Genomic DNA, 17,609 nt, shown 5'->3' with positions numbered 1-17,609 from the left:
ACAGAGCTACTCTGTTTCTGTCTACACATGTTGGGATGCATGCACCCAGCTGCAGTGTGGACATACTCTTCTGGTTCTTGGGAGGAGCAGCTGGTTTGGACTTGGCAATGGCTTACTCAATGGCATTGTCTTATTAATGAAAAATTAATTCTTTGGTTACTAGTCCTTATATCTGTATATTAACCTGACACCCCCAGATCTTATTTTCAGAATTTGCTTGACATGTTTTCCACACTAGATCATCATGACATAGGATCTTTCAAAAAGTTGGGTTACTTTCCATCTCCATTCCCCCCTCACTCCCCACAAAGTAGGGAATTTTTAAAGGATGTTCACTAAAATCCATCCAAATTAAAGTGAATTCTCCAAAGGGCTTTGGATTAGCCGCTAAGAGACCTCTGTCTCATTCTGTTCCCCTCACTTTCCATTCACTCATAAGATGAAAAATAATTCTATGGCCATGATGAGAGGAAACACATGGAACAAAAGCTACTGGGCCAATACACATTCCTGTGTTCTTCTGCCTAGCACTCAGAGCTACCTGCCGGCTGGGATTGTTTTGACAGTTCTGAATTTAGGACCAGCTTTGCAGCATGTTGTCTCTTGTGTTTTTCAGTGGACTTCGTTTCCCCCTTCCTTTGGAGGTGTCTGTCCCCAGTCAACACATGGATGCAGTTTGTAGTCCTCTAGTAAATATATCATTGTTCTATTTTTGACCATAACCCCAATATCTTATCCTGGAGAAGTGTGTGTGTGTTGCAAGGAAGATATTATGGTATATTCAAAAAAAAAGCATGAAGTATGTGCTTAAAGGGGAAGTAGACTTATTGGCTTCATTTGGATATATGGATTTCAGTGGGACTAATTACATGCTTAAAATTAGCATGTGCCTAAGTGCCTTCCTGAATTGAGGCCCACCAGAATAATACTCACACTACAGAGCATGTTTCCACTTTGAGAGTGCAGGAAGATTCTGATGGATGTTATTTGTAAAGTCACGTTCATATTCAAAATGCAGAAGTGATCCTGCACTGTATTAAGGGGCCAAGTTTTCAGTGTGCACAAACCTTAACTCTAATGATGACTTAAAAAAAAGGCACAGCCCAGTTTTTCCACTACATCAGATATATAAGGTACGTGCATTTAAACTTTCTGCCTTCAAATATTATACTTTATTTATAAAATCAGATACTGCAACTCATAAAACTCAAGAAAGCATACACAAGACAATTCAATGTGTTGATGTCCGCATTTTCCCATAGAGCTGCTTTTTGTGAGATGGGTTTCTCTCTTAAATGAGCACATTATGTGGTTGTCACTCAGTACTGAGTTATGTAATAGATACTATACTATTTAAACAGCAGTGTTTGAAAGCTAGTTGTATATTTGGAATAGCTGGCTGATGGTCTTGTAAATATATACAAAGCCAAGACACTTACCTGACCTGAAAGCCATTTCTCATGTTTAAATGCTATTATTATACAGAAGAAGAAAATCAGAACTAATGAAGCTAGTTTTTTGGTTCTAAAAATGTATCTCTGAGTTTTTGTGGCAGTCTAGTAGCCGGCACCCAAAGCCCATTGAAGTTAGTGGGGTTCTTTTTGTTCATTTCAACAGACTTTGGATAAGACTTTCAGGGAGTAGCTAAGGTGAATGATAAAGTGATTATGGTATTTTATGCCAAATAACAGACCAAGGACATAGTTTATGATGACAGGAATGATGTGCCAGGTGAGAAAGAACCCTCTCCTAGAACCTTGACTGATGCGAAGAGGCGTATTCATTACCTGTCTGTTATAGTTGCACTATCAGGCTTAGACGAAATCAGTTGTGTGAAGGAATACTATTGTTTTCTTTCTGGACATTTACTGACTCCTGGGATACTCTTCCTGTATCATTCAAAAATATAAAAGCTGAGTTGTGGCATGATCTTATATAAAATCTTGAGTTATAATGCCATAAATGTGGTGCTGATTTATCATTTGTTGCCATACCACTTGAACATTACTCCTGTGATGTCACATTGAGAAAAGAGAGAATGTTAGCTCCTCGGAACTCCTTAAAGGCATGAACATTCCGTGTAGTCTCGTGTTCACTGAAGGAATACATGAGTGCTCCTGCATGGCAATCCAACAAGCAGGAGCTATTAAAATATAATGTTCCTGCTGCTTTTATTTTGGTCGACGAATAAATAGATTCTGCAATCTGTTTCCAAAACAAGTGGCTTGTCTTGCTAGCCTTGCCATGTTATGTTGCATCTCTTACACATTAAAAGGTAAAAAATTATTTAGCCTGAATTGCTAAAATTTTCATTAGTGGCAATTTATGTCACTCAAAGAAACCTCCTTGGGAAGAACATGGCATGCTTGTACAAACCTATTATGAGAGTTGTCAGAAACATTTGTCCTTATAAAATATAAATAGACAGTATGTTAGATGATTTAGAGTGGGAGCTGTTATTTATTTAAAAACAACTCTGGCTTTTTTTCCCCTCATCTTTCAGCAAACCAGGTCATGTCGCTAAGATGCTGTGGTTCATAGACTAATGAAATGCATCTGTAACAATCACAACCAACATTTGATTCATTTCTTGAAGGGCCCTGTATTGATAAGCCAAAGAGGTACGGCAATCTCAACACAGAAGGGCGGGGTATTCAAAGACTTCAGTGGAGCTATGCCTGTTTATGCCATCTGGCTCAGAGTTCTCAAAGGTATGCAGATCAGCCTCCATTTCACTAGCCATGTTGCCATCTGTTTGAGGTAGGATCTGAGTGATGTCCATGGTTCCCTTGTGCTCTCCATGGAAGTTCTTTGGATAAGACAATAGAATCTGCAGTGTACCTTTGCTGATGAGACCCTTATGTGCCGGGGAACTGTAGCACCTGAGACGCTACAACTAAAGCCCCATCTTCCCTTTGCCCACAAATGTTGTAATGTTGCTTCCTCCTAAATCAGAAAATGTGTTTGTTCAGCAAGATGATTTCAGTGGGCTAGGGTCTTGAGGAGCAAATAAAGTCGATTCCCTTTGCTTTTTGAGATAATATTATAGCAGATCCTCACACAGAACTTCCAGGAGGATATGAAGCCACACTTCAAACATGCTGAGGTTTATATCCAGACTCCATGTCAGGTGGACATAAAATCCAGCCCAATATTTACTGGCCACATGGAGACACATGTTAGCGAGTGAAGTCTGCACAAGAGTCAGAGAGGTGGATAAATCCTTCAACTTTGTTAAATGTGGAATAAAAGGGAGAATAACTTGAATTAAATTCCTGTGCCCACTTGAAATGATGTCTGGCTGTGCTTCTGTACCTCTGCCTGATTTTTGCATGAAAATATTCTCTTTGTCCCTATCTGGTGCTCTCCTTCAAAAAGGAATCGAGGTGAAAAAGCAGGAAATAATATAAGATTTTTAAGCAAACAGTTCAATATTTCCTTTAAAATGTTCTCTGTATTCAAGAACGCTTTGATTTATATCTTTTTCCAGGCTTTGAAACTGTACTTCTTTTAAAAAAGACCATCCCTGATTTTGGTCTTTTGTTCCTTTATGAGCTTTGTCCCTGACTTTTTAATGTGGAGAGAGTTGAGAGACATGTTGTGAAAGGAGAGAAAATAAAATAAAAAAAATAGTAACAAAAACTTGCAAACTGTGTTAAATACACCTTTTGATCATTATGTTTCATATAAAGTTCACTATGAAGACTGGTATTGAATTGTACATTAATTTCAATGCTAAATAACTCTTCTATTTAAAAAAAATCTTAGTTTTCAAATAAAGTATGATAATTAAAAGTGAACCCAAAGAGGCAGCAATAAATCAATGTGCACAATGCAGTAAAATATTATAATTAATATTTAACTTACATTTTGATTACTTTTAGAATAAGTACAAGAAATATCAATTAGAGTATATATTCAAACTTTGCTGCCTTTTTCCCATTATACTGTGGAAAGGGGCTATTTTTAATTCTGGATATTGCATACAAAATAATACATGGTACCTAATTAAATATAAGGCTGCAATTCAATTGAGAGTTTCTGCTGATGTCATAAATAATAAGAGCACAGCTCGAGGTATCAATGAATGGCAGCCAAACCCTGAGATTGAATTACAACTTCAGCATTCAGTCTGTGGATCTGTATTGTTATTTGTAATAGATGGAAAATGATTATTATTATTTTTAAATACAGACAAAAAAGGAGGAAATTTGAATTCAAAATCTGTGACTAGGTAGTAAAAGATTAGAACTCATGTGATTATACAGAACACAGTCTATTGGAAATTGAAATGTACAAATGTGCCAGGGAGTAATTCCTTATTATCAGTCTGTATTCTGTATGTGTATTTAAAGGGATGGTTTTGTCCATCTATGAGCCAAAAGTCCCATTTGTGGGTGCAGTTTTTACCCACAAAATGAACTGTGGGTATCAGACTAAAGAGTTGTTCCTTTAATGATCTGATTTGTGCCCACAATCTTGGTTGTTGAAAGTAATCAGATTTATACCCACAATTCATTTGTGGGCATAAAAATGAAGGCACACATTTTGCAGGTCATAATTGCCATAATTCACAAAGGGTACAGGCTACACAGCAGGGCTAAAGTCGAATTAAGCTACACAAATTAGCTACTTCAATTGAATACCTTAAGCCGAAATTGCTTATTTCAGCTTTTGGCGCTGTCTACGCAGAAAGAAGTTGAAGGAAGAACGCGCTTTCTTTGACTTCCCTTACGCCTCATGAAATGAGGGGTTACCATCAGTTGGAGTAAGGAGTCCTGCAGCGCGACATTATTTTGAAGTAAAGGCTTGTAGTTTAGATGCACACTATGTTATTTCGGAATAACGTCAGTTATTCTGAAATAACGCTATGTAGACATATCCAAAAGATGGTGCAGAACTAAAGTCCTGCAACCTGTCCCAAATAGGCTGAAGGGCATGGGCATTGGGTAGATAAGGTGGGGGAAAGCTCTGCCTTCACATACTGCCAGGTATAGCTCCACCCACATTCCATCCCCAGAATGCCAACAGCTGGAATGTTGCTGCCCCCAGCACCTGCCCTCCTGGTGCTCCAGGGCTAGGGAGGCCAGGCCTGACTATGTGGCACGCCCTCCTCCCTCTCCTGGTGCTCTGAGGCTGGGCTGGGCCAGGCCGCACAGTGCAGCACACCCTGCCTCCCCCTTCCCTGGTGCTTGAGAGGCTAGGCTGGGATTGGCTGGGCAGCATGCCTTCCACTGGGGCTGGGAAGGCTGCAGTGAGTGTGCGCCCATTCCCGCTCCCCTCCCCTCATCTCCCCTGCCCATGGTTTGAAGCTGAGAGCATGCACATGGCTTGCTGCCTGCCTCCCAGGGGTGGGGAAAGGGCGGGGCTTAGCAGAAGGGGCAGGGCTGGAGGTGGGGCTGGGTGCTTGTCTCCCCCAGCCCTGCCTTCACCGACTGTCCGTGGAGTGGTGAACTTCCGCCAACTTGCACTTCATCTGCTTAAAAGCCAGTTACTTTTGAATTTCTTCCAGTGTGAATAAGCATTCTACATTCACAGGTACCTTTCCCATGGTGGACAGTACACATTTCTGGTTATGAAATATCACTCCAGAAATTATGACTTTTACTCCCAAATAAGTGACCTTAACCAGAAATATTTTTATTTACCACAGTGGATTTTTGTAAATCAGTAAAGAGAAGGTACTTTATCACTATGAAGGCTTCCTTTCAACAAATTTGCTTTTGATACTCTATGGCAGGCCAATGAGCCATTTGGAACAACCCTTGGAAGGCCTAGGACAGCTGAGGTGGGGCCAAGGTGGAGTCACCCACTGACCATATATCTGTTGCCAGAGACAGAGCAGTTGGTTGGTGTGAGCATATGGAGAGGCACAAATTAGACTCTACGTGGAAGAAAAAAAAAATCAGAGTTTTGCCATCTGAGAAACTGTTGCCCAGGATGTCACCGAAGCAAGTGCCTTGATGCTCAGAATGATCAGATTACAGTTGATGGGGATTTGCCACTCCAAAACCAACAGGAATGTCAAGGGAAAAGGAAAGTAAATTAACTAAAAAAAATTCTGGTTTATTCCAACAAGAAGAGACAGCCACACAACCCTAAATATATACAATTTATCTTCCTGTAAAACAGTGATTTATTTTCTATGTGGGGAAAGAAGATTACTGTTAGCTCTCTTTTTGGATGTTTTTGTACGAGATGGTGTTATTAGACCAATTTTACACGCTTTGCTCTCAAAACGCCTGTTTAACAAAATAATATTTGTGTTGAAAAGGAAGAAGCATCTGGATATTTTGCACGCCATTCATGCTGTGTTGAAATGATGGGGAAAAATTCTTGACTCTCCCATGTATGTGTGGGTACCACTGAAGTGCTCAAGGAAAAATGGATGATCCAGCCTACCTGATACCCAAATAGCTCTACAGAAAGTGGTTTGCTGTCATACCAGTTACCTAAAAATGTCTGACTGGACTTATACCGAGTATTTTCTGATCAGCAATTAATAGAACTGCCACAGCATGAAGGAGAACTTAAGAAGGTAGATCCAAGAAGAACAAAGAGGACAAAATGCAAAATTATACTGTGAACTTGCACGATCTTCTATTATATGAAAGACAACTCAATGTTCTGTCTCAAAGCACATGCATAGACTATGTTCTGCAGATGAAACAACCTCGCATAGATACAGCTGCTTCTATATAAGGGTACGTCTAAACTACATGGCTCCGTCGACGGAGCTATGTAGATTTGTTTGTTCGGGAAAGGGAAATGAAGCCGCGATTTAAATAATCGCGGCTTCATTTAAATATAAATGGCTGCCCCGCTCTGCCAATCCGCTATTTGTCGGCAGATCGGGGCAGTCTGGACGCTCCCCTGCCAACATGAAAGCCCTTTATCGACCTCCCCAGTAAACCTCATCCTACGAGGCATAACGGGGAAGTCGATAAAGGGCTTTCAGGTCGGTGTGGGAGCGTCCAGACTAGCGCTCTGAGCCAACAAACAGCTGATCAGCTGTTCGTCGGCTCAGCGCCACAGCCATTTAAATTTAAATGAAGCCACGATTATTTAAATCACAGCTTCATTTCCCTTTGCCGATCAACCTAATCTACATGGCTCCATCGATGGAACCATGTAGTTTAGACACACCCTAAGTGACAAATAGCTTTTGATGGGACATATCCAACCCACTTAATTAGCCTCATTAACATGAGTTCTACAATTGACAGGTACTTCGTTTTCTGTTCTATATATCTCTTGGTTTCTGTAATTTCCATGCCAATTCATCTGATGAAGTGGATTTTACCACATATGTGGGTTAGTCTCTAAGGTGCCACAGGACCTCCCATTTTTAAAGTTACTGATTAACATGGTTACCCCCCAGAGATTCAGAAAGTGAGTAGTGACATAGCATAAGAAGCAGGTCAATCTCAATGTGAAATGCCTCTGGTTGTGTAGTGGAGTGAAGAAGCAAAGGTATAGATTTCCCTTGTTCTGAGAACAGAGGAGGCAGAGTAAACAGAGGACACCACTCTCTTCTTATCAAAAACACCTTTTCTTTTTTTTCTGCTGCCAGCATTAGGAATGAATTCCACTTTCTGTAGCCAACAAAGGGGCTAACAGGTACAGAAATGTATATTGATTAGATAGTTTGTCATAGGCTGTCTCATTAAAATTCTCTTGCGTTAATGATAACAGTTTTACTTCCATGAGTGAGGAGAGACCCATTCCATTTTTTCCCTCTTAGTTAAAGCTGTACACTTTACTGTGCACCAACAACTAGAGCTGGTATCAAATATAGAGACTGACGTTAGGTTCTCATTAAGAGGTCAAAAGAAATAATTAAGATCCTCTAAGCTACAGGATGGAACTGTTCGAAAACTGCGTATGAAATCTAACCCAACCCCTGGAAACTCCAACCTAAAATGGCACTGGAAGTGAGAAAAGCAGGGGGGTTTTAAAGGGCTGTATTTTTCTAACACAGAAGACAGCAAGTATAATCCGTCATGGTCAAAACCCTGCCAGTGAGTATTACTTATTTAGCCTCATATTCCAGGTGACTCACAACTTGTCTACCTGCCAACATCTGAAAATAATAAGTTATAGTAAAGTTATTAACTAGAACTATGTGAACTTTGAAGTAGCTAAACCTAAATTAAATATAAACATACAAAACAGCCGGAGGCTAATGCATTTAATTCAGGCTCAGTCACTTAACTCCATCTTTGTTTATTTGTAGTTTTTTTCCATTCCTCCTCATATGTGGTCTTCTAAGAAGAATACCTAGCTGTTGGTTGGGGGAAAAAGATTGTATCTCTCTGTTCTTTCAATCAAAGACACGCAGTCACTTTTCTAAGGAAACAACTCTCAGTGCAGGAGCTTGCTTATAACAGATACTGTGAAAAATCAGTTCTCAGCTGGTGCAAGTCAACATCTCAGTTGAAACTGATTTGCACCACCTTAGGATCTGGCTTTAGGAAGTCCTATGCCCATGCAACATATGGGAACCCCTTCATATTTCTCACTGTCAGAAATAAATTGCTTACTGGCTGCTCTAATGACAACAGGGTGCTCCTGACAGGAATTTCCTACTCATTCTAAAGAAACTTAGAAGGCTGGTTCTAAAAGCAGCAGTAGAGGAATCATCTCTTGCTAGCTTTTTAAAAAGCAGTAAACTACTCTACCACTGCCCGAGCTCCTCAGCTGGCCTTGAAAGATTGAAAATGTGTCTAAAAATTATATAGCACTTCACTGAACTTGTTTAGTGAGGCCAGCCCGCTTTTAGCATGTGCTGTGATGAACCTTCTAAGAGCCTCAAAAACGGAATCAAAGAGAAATGTACTAAAAATAAAAATTCATGGCAAGAGGGAAGAAGCAAGGAATCCTCACAATAATAGGTGTTCACCTATTATGTAACTGGAGGTTGTGTACACATGTGTAAATAAGAAGACAGACTAAAAAGCCTCCTCTAGGAAATCCAAAACTTGGCAGGCTTGGATGAGGTGGGGCAGTATGAGGAGGACAGTGTCTAACAACAAAAAGGACAGTCTGTAGCTTCGGGTTGAAGCAGGCTGCTGCTCTCCTTGCTAAAACACAAGAAAGAAAAGCCGGAGTGTTCACACCACACTTCACACCTGGATGATTTAGAGAGCTATAGGTTTTGGTTCTTGGTGGGTTGGCAGGGGTGTGAAGTTCATTCCCCAAGGGGGTGAAAAGAACCAAAAACCTGTCTAGGCTGACTGTATCTCTTCCCCCTCAACATGTCCCACTTTAACTGTAATAACATGGTTTGGGGTAAGGAATGGCCTGTTTATCAGTCTACTGATTTCTTTCTGGGATTGAGTGGCCCCATCTTATGTCATTAGTGAGATGACTGGGGCTTCATAAAATGTGTAGCTGTCAAACTCCTTCGTATGTTTGTGGATTGTCTTGTAGCTCATAAAACAAGTCGCCCTGTAGCTCAAATATATATGAGCAGAGTCAGTGGGTTTTTACCCATGAAAGCTCATGATACTCGCTCTCTCTCTCTCTCTCTTCTAAGATGCTAGAGGACTACCCATTTTTAAAGTTACAGACTAACACGGCTACCCCTCTAAGACTTCTAAACCTCATAGCTAGACTACAGTCATAAGGGTTAGATACCCTGGAACTTTCTCATAACTTTCCTTAGGCTACATCTATACTGCATCTGGGAGCATGCTTCCCAGCAAAGGTGGATAGATAGGTGCTAACTCTGCACTAAAAATAACTGTGTAAGGGTGTGTCTATACTACAGGATTTTTTCGGAAAAAGTGGCCTTTTTCTGAAAAAGCTTCCTCTGCATCTAGACTGCTGCTGCGTTCTTTCGAAAGTAAATTGAAAGAATGCGGCATGTTTTTCGACCGCGGAAAACCTTGTTTTATGAGGAAGAATGCCTTTTTTCAAAAGTGCTCTTTCGAAAAAAGACGCTATGTAATGCAAACTGTGCTTTTTCAAAAGAGAGCATTCAGACTGCTTGGGTGCTCTCTTTCGAAAAAGCGGCTTGCTTTTTCAGACGTACTGGTTGTAGTCTAGATTCTCTTTTTCAAAAGAGGCTTTTTCGAAAGTATCTTTTTTGAAAAAGCCTCTTTCGAAAGAGGCTTGCTGTCTAGACGTAGCCTAACTGGGGTGTAGCATGAGTAGTAGCTGTAGCTAGCCACCAGGGAGCAAACAGCGCATACTCCTTGCTAGCTCAAACCTCCACCCATGCTGCCCTAAGCTACACGACTATTTTTCGCTCAATAAAGTGCTAGCGAAGGTTTATCTACCTGCCCTGGAAAGCATACTCCTATATGCAGTGTAGACGCACATTGAGTGTAAGAAGATTAAGTGCTGGAGAGGTGGACTACAAAATAAGCCCTGTTAGTTATTCTACAGTGGCCATGCTAAATGTGTGTTATGGTGAATTTTTAACCTGAGTGAGGATGGATGACTGGAAAATTCCCCTGTGACATGAATTTAGCAGTTAACACACTGGCAAGAAGAGCTTCCTGGACGCTGCTCATTCCCATTCAGTCAAACTGCTGAGTCTGTCTGAGCTCCCTTGTGTCTGGTGAAGGAGCCAAGTCACACCAGCCACACTGGACAGAGGTGTGAATGTAAGTGGGGCATGGAGCAACAGCAAGAATAATTTTGTGTTTTCTTCCTAGTGTGACCGTGGCTTTGATTCTCAGACTTCTCCTCCAGCAGAATTTGGTGGGAGTGCTGCCAGTGGATAGCTTGCGGGACTGGGCTGGAGCAGAAGGCAGGGTGTATGAAAACATGAATGGGGAAATGCAGGGTGGTGTGGGGGGATTGTACCAACCATGCCATTTGATGAATCATCTGAACACACTCTCCCTTTCCCACTGAAATGCAGGCGGAAACATTGCACCGGTCAAATGGAAACAGCAATGCTACGTAACATTTTAGGCTCAGAAGCGATAAATATCCTTTCCCGTTGACTCTGCAGTGGAGGGGTTTTTGGTAGGCAACGTGTAATCACTCAAAGTGGCATTTAGACAAGGCACTGGGTTTGAACACCCCATTCTTCTGAAAAATGACATTATGGAATCTTTAATGAATATGGGTGGTCAGGACCGCAGTGTTCCATCGCATCTGAAAGGAACATTCTTTGCAGGCTCACTCCTCCTTGAGAGAAAAAGTGACAAAAATGAAATTCACCCTCTTCAGTGGTTACAAACCTCAGTGTGGGGCTCTAACCACTAGTACAGGGCACTTTTGAAACCTTGGCAACATTAATGTCATTTGTCAGTGGACACCCAATTTATTCACTGCTTAATTTCAACACAGATTTCCGTGTGCATATACAACCCCAATATTGACTAAAATATAGTATTGTTGGGACTTAACCAATCACCACCCCCCTAGGCAATTTACTTTTTTCATGTTCTTCTTTTTCTTACCCTTCCTCTCTGTCTGTTTTCTCTTTATTTACTATATATTTGAGAGAGTCCATCTGTCCTTCTGTCGATTCATCCGTCCATCTTTCTGTCCATCCGTCTGTTTGTTCAAGAACTCCTCCTAAACGGTCAGAGCTAGGACCACCAAATGCAGTATGCCGCTTCCTCTTACCAATACCTAAAGGTAGGCGTTTGGTTGTGCCAGGACAATGGGATGTGCCTGGAATGGGATTGCTTCTCAGAAAACCCTACAGAAAAGAGAGAGAATCACCAGGCAGGTGAAAGGAGCTGGCTGGGGATATACACCCCCATCTGGGACTGCCCCAGTCTTGAGCTTCCCACCCTCTTAGTGTCCTTTAGGGAGGGTGGGGAGGGGCTGAAACTCCTCCCCTCCCCTCATTTGTATGGGAACATTGCTGGTTGTTCCCCTTCATCAGGGAGCGAGGGGAACGTGCACCGATTGCTGCATTCCTTACTGGCTGGGGAGTGCAGGGGGCAGGTGAACCTGGACCTGTCCCTGCCAGGGGACATGCACCCCTGCCCCGGCTGTGCCCGCTGGAGCTGCAGTGGCCATGGACAGGTGTTTCTCACCTGGTCCCAACCTGCTGTGGTGAGAGAAGTCTGAGGCTGTCTTCTCTCCCCGAAGCAGCGTGCACACTGAACCCCGCACCTCCAGCACCAATGCAATGATTCAAATGCAGCATGTACATTTTCTTATTTTTTCCCACAAAAACAAAAATTGAGTGAAGGATCCAAGCAATGCCGGTAAATCTTCTAGTAGACTATAAGCTCTTTGAGGAAGGGGCCGAGCCTTCATTTGTGTTTGTACAATGCTTAGCCAATAGTGGGTGTTCCTGCGAACAGCAAAACTGCATCACTATTATGCCTTTTTATTTGGAAATGTAATATAGTTCTCATGGGGTACGTCTAGACTACGGGGGGGGGGGGGGGGGTTTCCAGAGGTATCCCAGAAAAACTCCGCCGCAGCCAGGGAATGCATTTGCTCTTCCACATTTTTTTGCGGAAGAGCAAATGCGCTCTTTTGAGGAACCCTATCTACCTCATTCTACGAGGAATAAGGGCTCCTCTGAAAGAGGAGGCTTTCCCACCATTTGGCCCCATCTAGACAGGGCCAAATGGTGGCAAAGCCTCTTCCGGAAAAGCAATCGGAAAAAGCTACTCAAATTGTGAAGTGCAATTTATGTAGCTTTTTCTGAAAACAGGCTATAGTGTAGACCTAGCCATAATCTGCAACTCATCTAATACATGCAACCATTATTGTGATTTAGGCCCCAGTCCTGTAAGAGAGTATGTTTGCGCAGCACACGACTCCGTCCACATGGGGTTCATCACAGGGTCACCCCACATTTGTAAATATTTTCAGATTATTTTCAAATCAAATATTGGCTTTCAGATTCACGTTCTATCTAGGCAAGTTTCTCTCTCCCCATATTTCATATTAAAATGTACTTGGGAGGCCATACTTCTGTGCCTGTTCTTTTCATTTTAAAATATAAAGCACATTAAACCTCGTGACTTATATTTATTTTACAATGGACGCGCATAAAATAATTGACTTCATTAGGTGTTTGCCCATAAAGACCTTCATGATACGGCCCATTATTTTTAAAGAGGCACCTGCTCCTGGAAAGCAAGATTTCAGAGACGTTGTATAATTTTTATTTATTTATGTGGATTTTTATTACATGAGCTATGCAAAACAAAGCTTTGCTCACCACTATCCAGAACTGCAAATTTTGATGCACTTGTTGACTTTCAAATGCTTAATATTTATTATTATACCAGATGACCGACACACATATCCCATAAAAGTAGCCTGAAAACATCCCAAACAATAGCTCCCAGATAGTTCTTTGTTACCAAACAAACAAACACACAAACAAACAAACAAACTCAGCAATACATGCAAAGTGGTAATATATGATCATATCCGAGCGTCTGAGATATTGTGTGTCAATTCAATTTTAGAATTAGATTTTGTAGCCATCTGAGAAGAAATAAATCCCGCAGAGTACACTATTCATGGTGTCAAGCAAATACTGCTCCATTAAAAAAAAAAGCCTCTTTGTAGAGATTGGTCCAAACCATCACAACTGAACTCTGGTGAAGTTCTGATCCAGTTCCCAATCTAAATGTTCTCTCTCTGGACCTCGTGCTCCAAACCAACTGCCTCTGAACTTGGGTGAAGGTCAGGTCCAGATTTAGATCTGGCAGATCAATCCCATTTCTATGCAATATTGTCATTTTGAGGGCGAATCCCACAAGCATGTATGTACTTAACCTTCTTCACATGAGTAGTCTTGTTGACTACTCACCCGCACAGAGGGTAAGCACCTGTGTAGGTGTGTGCAGAATTAGAGCCTTAGGGCCACATTTACAAAAGGATTTCGATGTCTAAAAATGCAGATAGGCATCTAGTGGGATTAACAAAAAGCATCAAAGGGAGTTAGGTGGCTAACTTGTTTTGGATGTTTTGTAAATTCCACTAATGCACCTGCATCTTTATACCCTAAATACCTTGTAAATCTGGACATTAATAACTAAAGTTTAATCAACTTCAGGGGGCAAATTCTCAAGAACATCATCATTGGCTCCATCTGCAAAGATAGTGAAGTTTTCAAGAGAGTTATTGAAGTCCTAGCAAAGCACAGGTGCAGAATATAAATGTCTCTTAGTGAGGAGGGGTAGATATCGGTTCATTCCTATTCATGAACTGTATATCATTTCTACAATGCTTCTGTGCTTAACAATTGAGTGGAGTTTTTTTAAACAAATGTTCATGCTCAAATAACCTAAAACCTTCTCCTGCCTATCTTTTTAATCTTAAGTACTGCAGGTAATTTTAAAGGTTTGCCAGACAGCTTCTCATCTGCTTTCAAAACACTTGGTCTAGCATGGAGCACAGACTTCTCTGTTAAGGAAGAAATCATTATAAAATTTATGAAAACTAGAGTATGCATGATGGACTCCTCTATACCTTTCCAATCCAATTTGCCGATGAGATGAAAATAGACAAGAACAGCAACTGCTGTACTAAATCCGTCCACTTCAATAGCCTCTCTCAAACAGTGGCCAAGATCAGAAGCGACCTATCTCAGGTATTTGTACAGCCCCCCACCACTATCATGACACCTCACCACCTTCCCATCTTCAATGTACTAATCATCCTACCCACTAAAGCAAGGATGGGAAACCTAGGCTAGTGAGTGGCCCGCATGTGTGGCCCTTTTTCATCAGAGTGGGCCGCAAGATTGTTATAATGAGGATCGTTTCCTGAGGTAGGGTAATTTTGCTAACAGCACTTGTGTATCTAGAATTTGCGGGGGATGCTGACTGAATCATAGCAGTACTCTGACTGGATGCGGAGGGAGCACACGGCTCTCAAAATCAATGTTGTGAGCAATCAGCACACCCCTCACTCTACGTGCCCTTGCTTTACGTGCATGTCGCAGGGGAAAAAAAACAACGTGGACGGAATCTGGCAACGGAATCTGGAAACCTTGCAGGCAGGCAAAGGTTGACAGAGAGATGTAGATTAGGCATGTCAAAATTGCTAATAAAGCGGGAATTTAAATATCCCACACTTCATTAGCATAAACATGGCCGCCGCTTTTTTTTGAAATGGAGCTGTTTCGAAAAAAAATCGGCAGTCTAGACGCGGATCTGTCAAAAATAAACCCTTTTTTGACAGATCCTGTATTCCTCGGGTTTTTTTCGAAAAAGCTCCATTTCGGAAAAAAGCGGCGGTCATGTTTATGCTAATGAAGCGCGAGATATTTATATCCCTGCTTCATTAGCAATTTTGATGCTCTTGATTTGCATCCCTCTGTCGACAGAAGGATGCAGTCTAGACATAGCCATCCACACCTCCTAAGATCACAGAAAATCTAAGTACCAGGAAGCACTAAAAGTCTATCCTATTTAATTATTCTTAGTCACTGTTGTTTGAGGAAAACCAGCTTGGAACCAGATCCAAAGTCCACCGTGAAGGAGTGAAGTTGCTGGCTGTTATTTTTTGGAAGGGGTTGTTTGTGCATTAGGCTGTCAACTCACATTCAAAGGGGACGAAAGCCACCACAGGCAGACAGAGCATGGGTGTGTGGATGGTTTCATGTCCCTGAAAGGGGCAGGGTTGAAGGCAGAAGGGGCAGGGCTGAGGGCAGTCAGCCCTTCGTGCTGCCCACACTGCAGGGCACCCCCACCCCCAAAATCTCCCAGCCCCATCGCTCAGATGATCCCATGGCAATTCAGAAGGGCCCAGGGCTTCAGTTGTCACTGATGCCACAGTAGCAGTGGCCGGGACCTCCGGTCCCCTTTGAATCTCTGGGCCCTGGGACAATTGCCCCCTTTGCTGTCCTGCTGTTCTCAGGCCTGTTGAAATAACAATTTTCACTTGACACTATCTGATTATGGTCAAAACACTAAGCTCCAACAGCTGGAGTTTCTAACAGAAATGCCCACGACCTTCATTGCAACACCAGCAATTGTATACTCCACTATTGGACCCATGGAAGCTGAATTTTGATGTTGACTCACTTCTAACATGCAGGCTTTCATGACAGCCAAGTCCTGGGGGTCTCTTGATTGTTAAAATGGTTTGTCTGAGCACCTCTTAAATCTCCTCCTCTCACGAATGCCATTTGAAGACTTCTTAAAAGAGAGGAGAGCTGTACAAAAATAAACTAGCCACAATTTAACCACATAATGGTCGTGTGGGAAAAGTTGGTGAGCTTGTAACCAATGAATAACAGACTATAGAAGTGTTGTCTTAATATCTTGTTATAGTGATTTTCAGTCACATTGCGGAGACCTCTGCTATGTCCTTCATACCACTTAACAGCCCCCTGGATTCGCCGTGTTGTGGGGCTGAATGGAGGCACATGAGTGAGTCAGCTTGTGCCTCCACCGACAATGTATTTTGGATGGGGGCTCTGCACTGATTGGAATAGGCCAGTATTGTCACTGGAAGCAGGCCAGAGGTGAGTCCATTAGATCCACTCTTATGCGGACCCATGCTTAATGGACCTATCTGCCTGTGCATGGGTTGGAGTGTGAATTACGTCTCTCCCAGCCTCGAGAGCGTATTCTGTACAAAGCTATAATTAAATCTTTACATAGGGAGGAGTGAATTTCAGCCATTCTGAATTCTCTCTCTCTCTCTCTCTCTTCCTCTCTGTTTTCCCCACTACAGCACACATCTGTTCGGGCATTTATCATATCTCACTAGGAAATAAAAACAATCAACCAATCATGTTTTTCTGTGTGATCAGCTCTACTAATAACTTGAACCAATATGAAAAATATTGATTGTACTTTGCCCTGGTACCGCATCTTGTGTCTAGGGATTTTAAAGCACCATAGAAACTTTAATGAACCAGTTCCTGTGACACCTCTGTCAGATCTGGAAATACCTTGACCTCCATTTTACAAATAGGAGGCTGAAATACAGAAAGATCAGGTGACTTGCCTAAGGTCACATAAAGAAGAACATGGGAGAGTGGTACATGAAACCCAGGTCTGGGCTGTAATGTCATCAGGACAGGGACCACCCTTTGTGTATGTTTGTTTGTACACTGCTCAAAATAATAGGACTTATGACTGGGGCACATAGCACCATCCCACGCCAAATAGCATATATATATATATATATATATATATATATATATATAATTAATAATGATTAATACTGAATAGCATCTCCTGGCTCAAAATCTGGGGTCTTAACTACAAGACCATTTTTGCCTCTGTTAATATTAGTACTGATGGAAGTTTATGTCCAGAGGGTGCGGGTGCAATTAAAATGCTTTTTTTTTTTTTTTTGCTAGCTGATTTCCTTACATTCCAAAGGGGAATTCAGTCTGAGGCACCAGCAGGCAGGGCTGGATTACCCAATAGGCAGACTCAACATGTGCTTAGGGCACCAGCAAAGCAGAGGCACCAAAAAAAAAAGAAAAGATATTTTACGGGATAGTATTATTTTTGCTTTGAATTACATATGGGGGGGGGGGGGCACAATAATCTTTTCAGGGCTTAGGGCCTCTAGAGGTCTTAATCCAGCCCTACCAGCAGATGATATTGCCACCTACTCTTGCTTAGGATTTTTGCCTTCTTAGAGCATGTTTTAAGTCAGCTGAGGCTCCAGCTGTGAAGTCAGAGGTAAGACTCTGAGTC

General features: G+C 41.9%; 1 protein-coding gene across 4 annotated transcripts in view; it reads left to right on the top strand.

The window, feature by feature from the left end:
- Positions 1–17,609, top strand: part of MDFIC2 (MyoD family inhibitor domain containing 2) — a 233,318-nt gene that overhangs the window by 24,018 nt on the left and 191,691 nt on the right. Inside the window, exons 1-2 of one of the 4 annotated variants that reach the window (XM_075938587.1) lie at positions 2,038–2,275; positions 2,504–2,711. The exons of 1 other annotated variant lie outside the window; for it this stretch is intronic. In XM_075938587.1, coding sequence (XP_075794702.1) covers positions 2,685–2,711 — 27 coding nt within the window. In that variant the 5' untranslated portion in view covers positions 2,038–2,275; positions 2,504–2,684. Of the gene's footprint in view, positions 1–2,037; positions 2,276–2,503; positions 2,712–17,609 lie in introns of those variants that run through there. 2 more of the 4 variants (XM_025183051.2, XM_025183050.2) reach the window with 2 other exon arrangements.

This window comes from Pelodiscus sinensis, chromosome 11 (assembly GCF_049634645.1).
Source record: "Pelodiscus sinensis isolate JC-2024 chromosome 11, ASM4963464v1, whole genome shotgun sequence".
Taxonomy (NCBI): domain Eukaryota; kingdom Metazoa; phylum Chordata; order Testudines; family Trionychidae; genus Pelodiscus; species Pelodiscus sinensis.
This window is presented reverse-complemented; position numbering and strand designations above follow the sequence as displayed.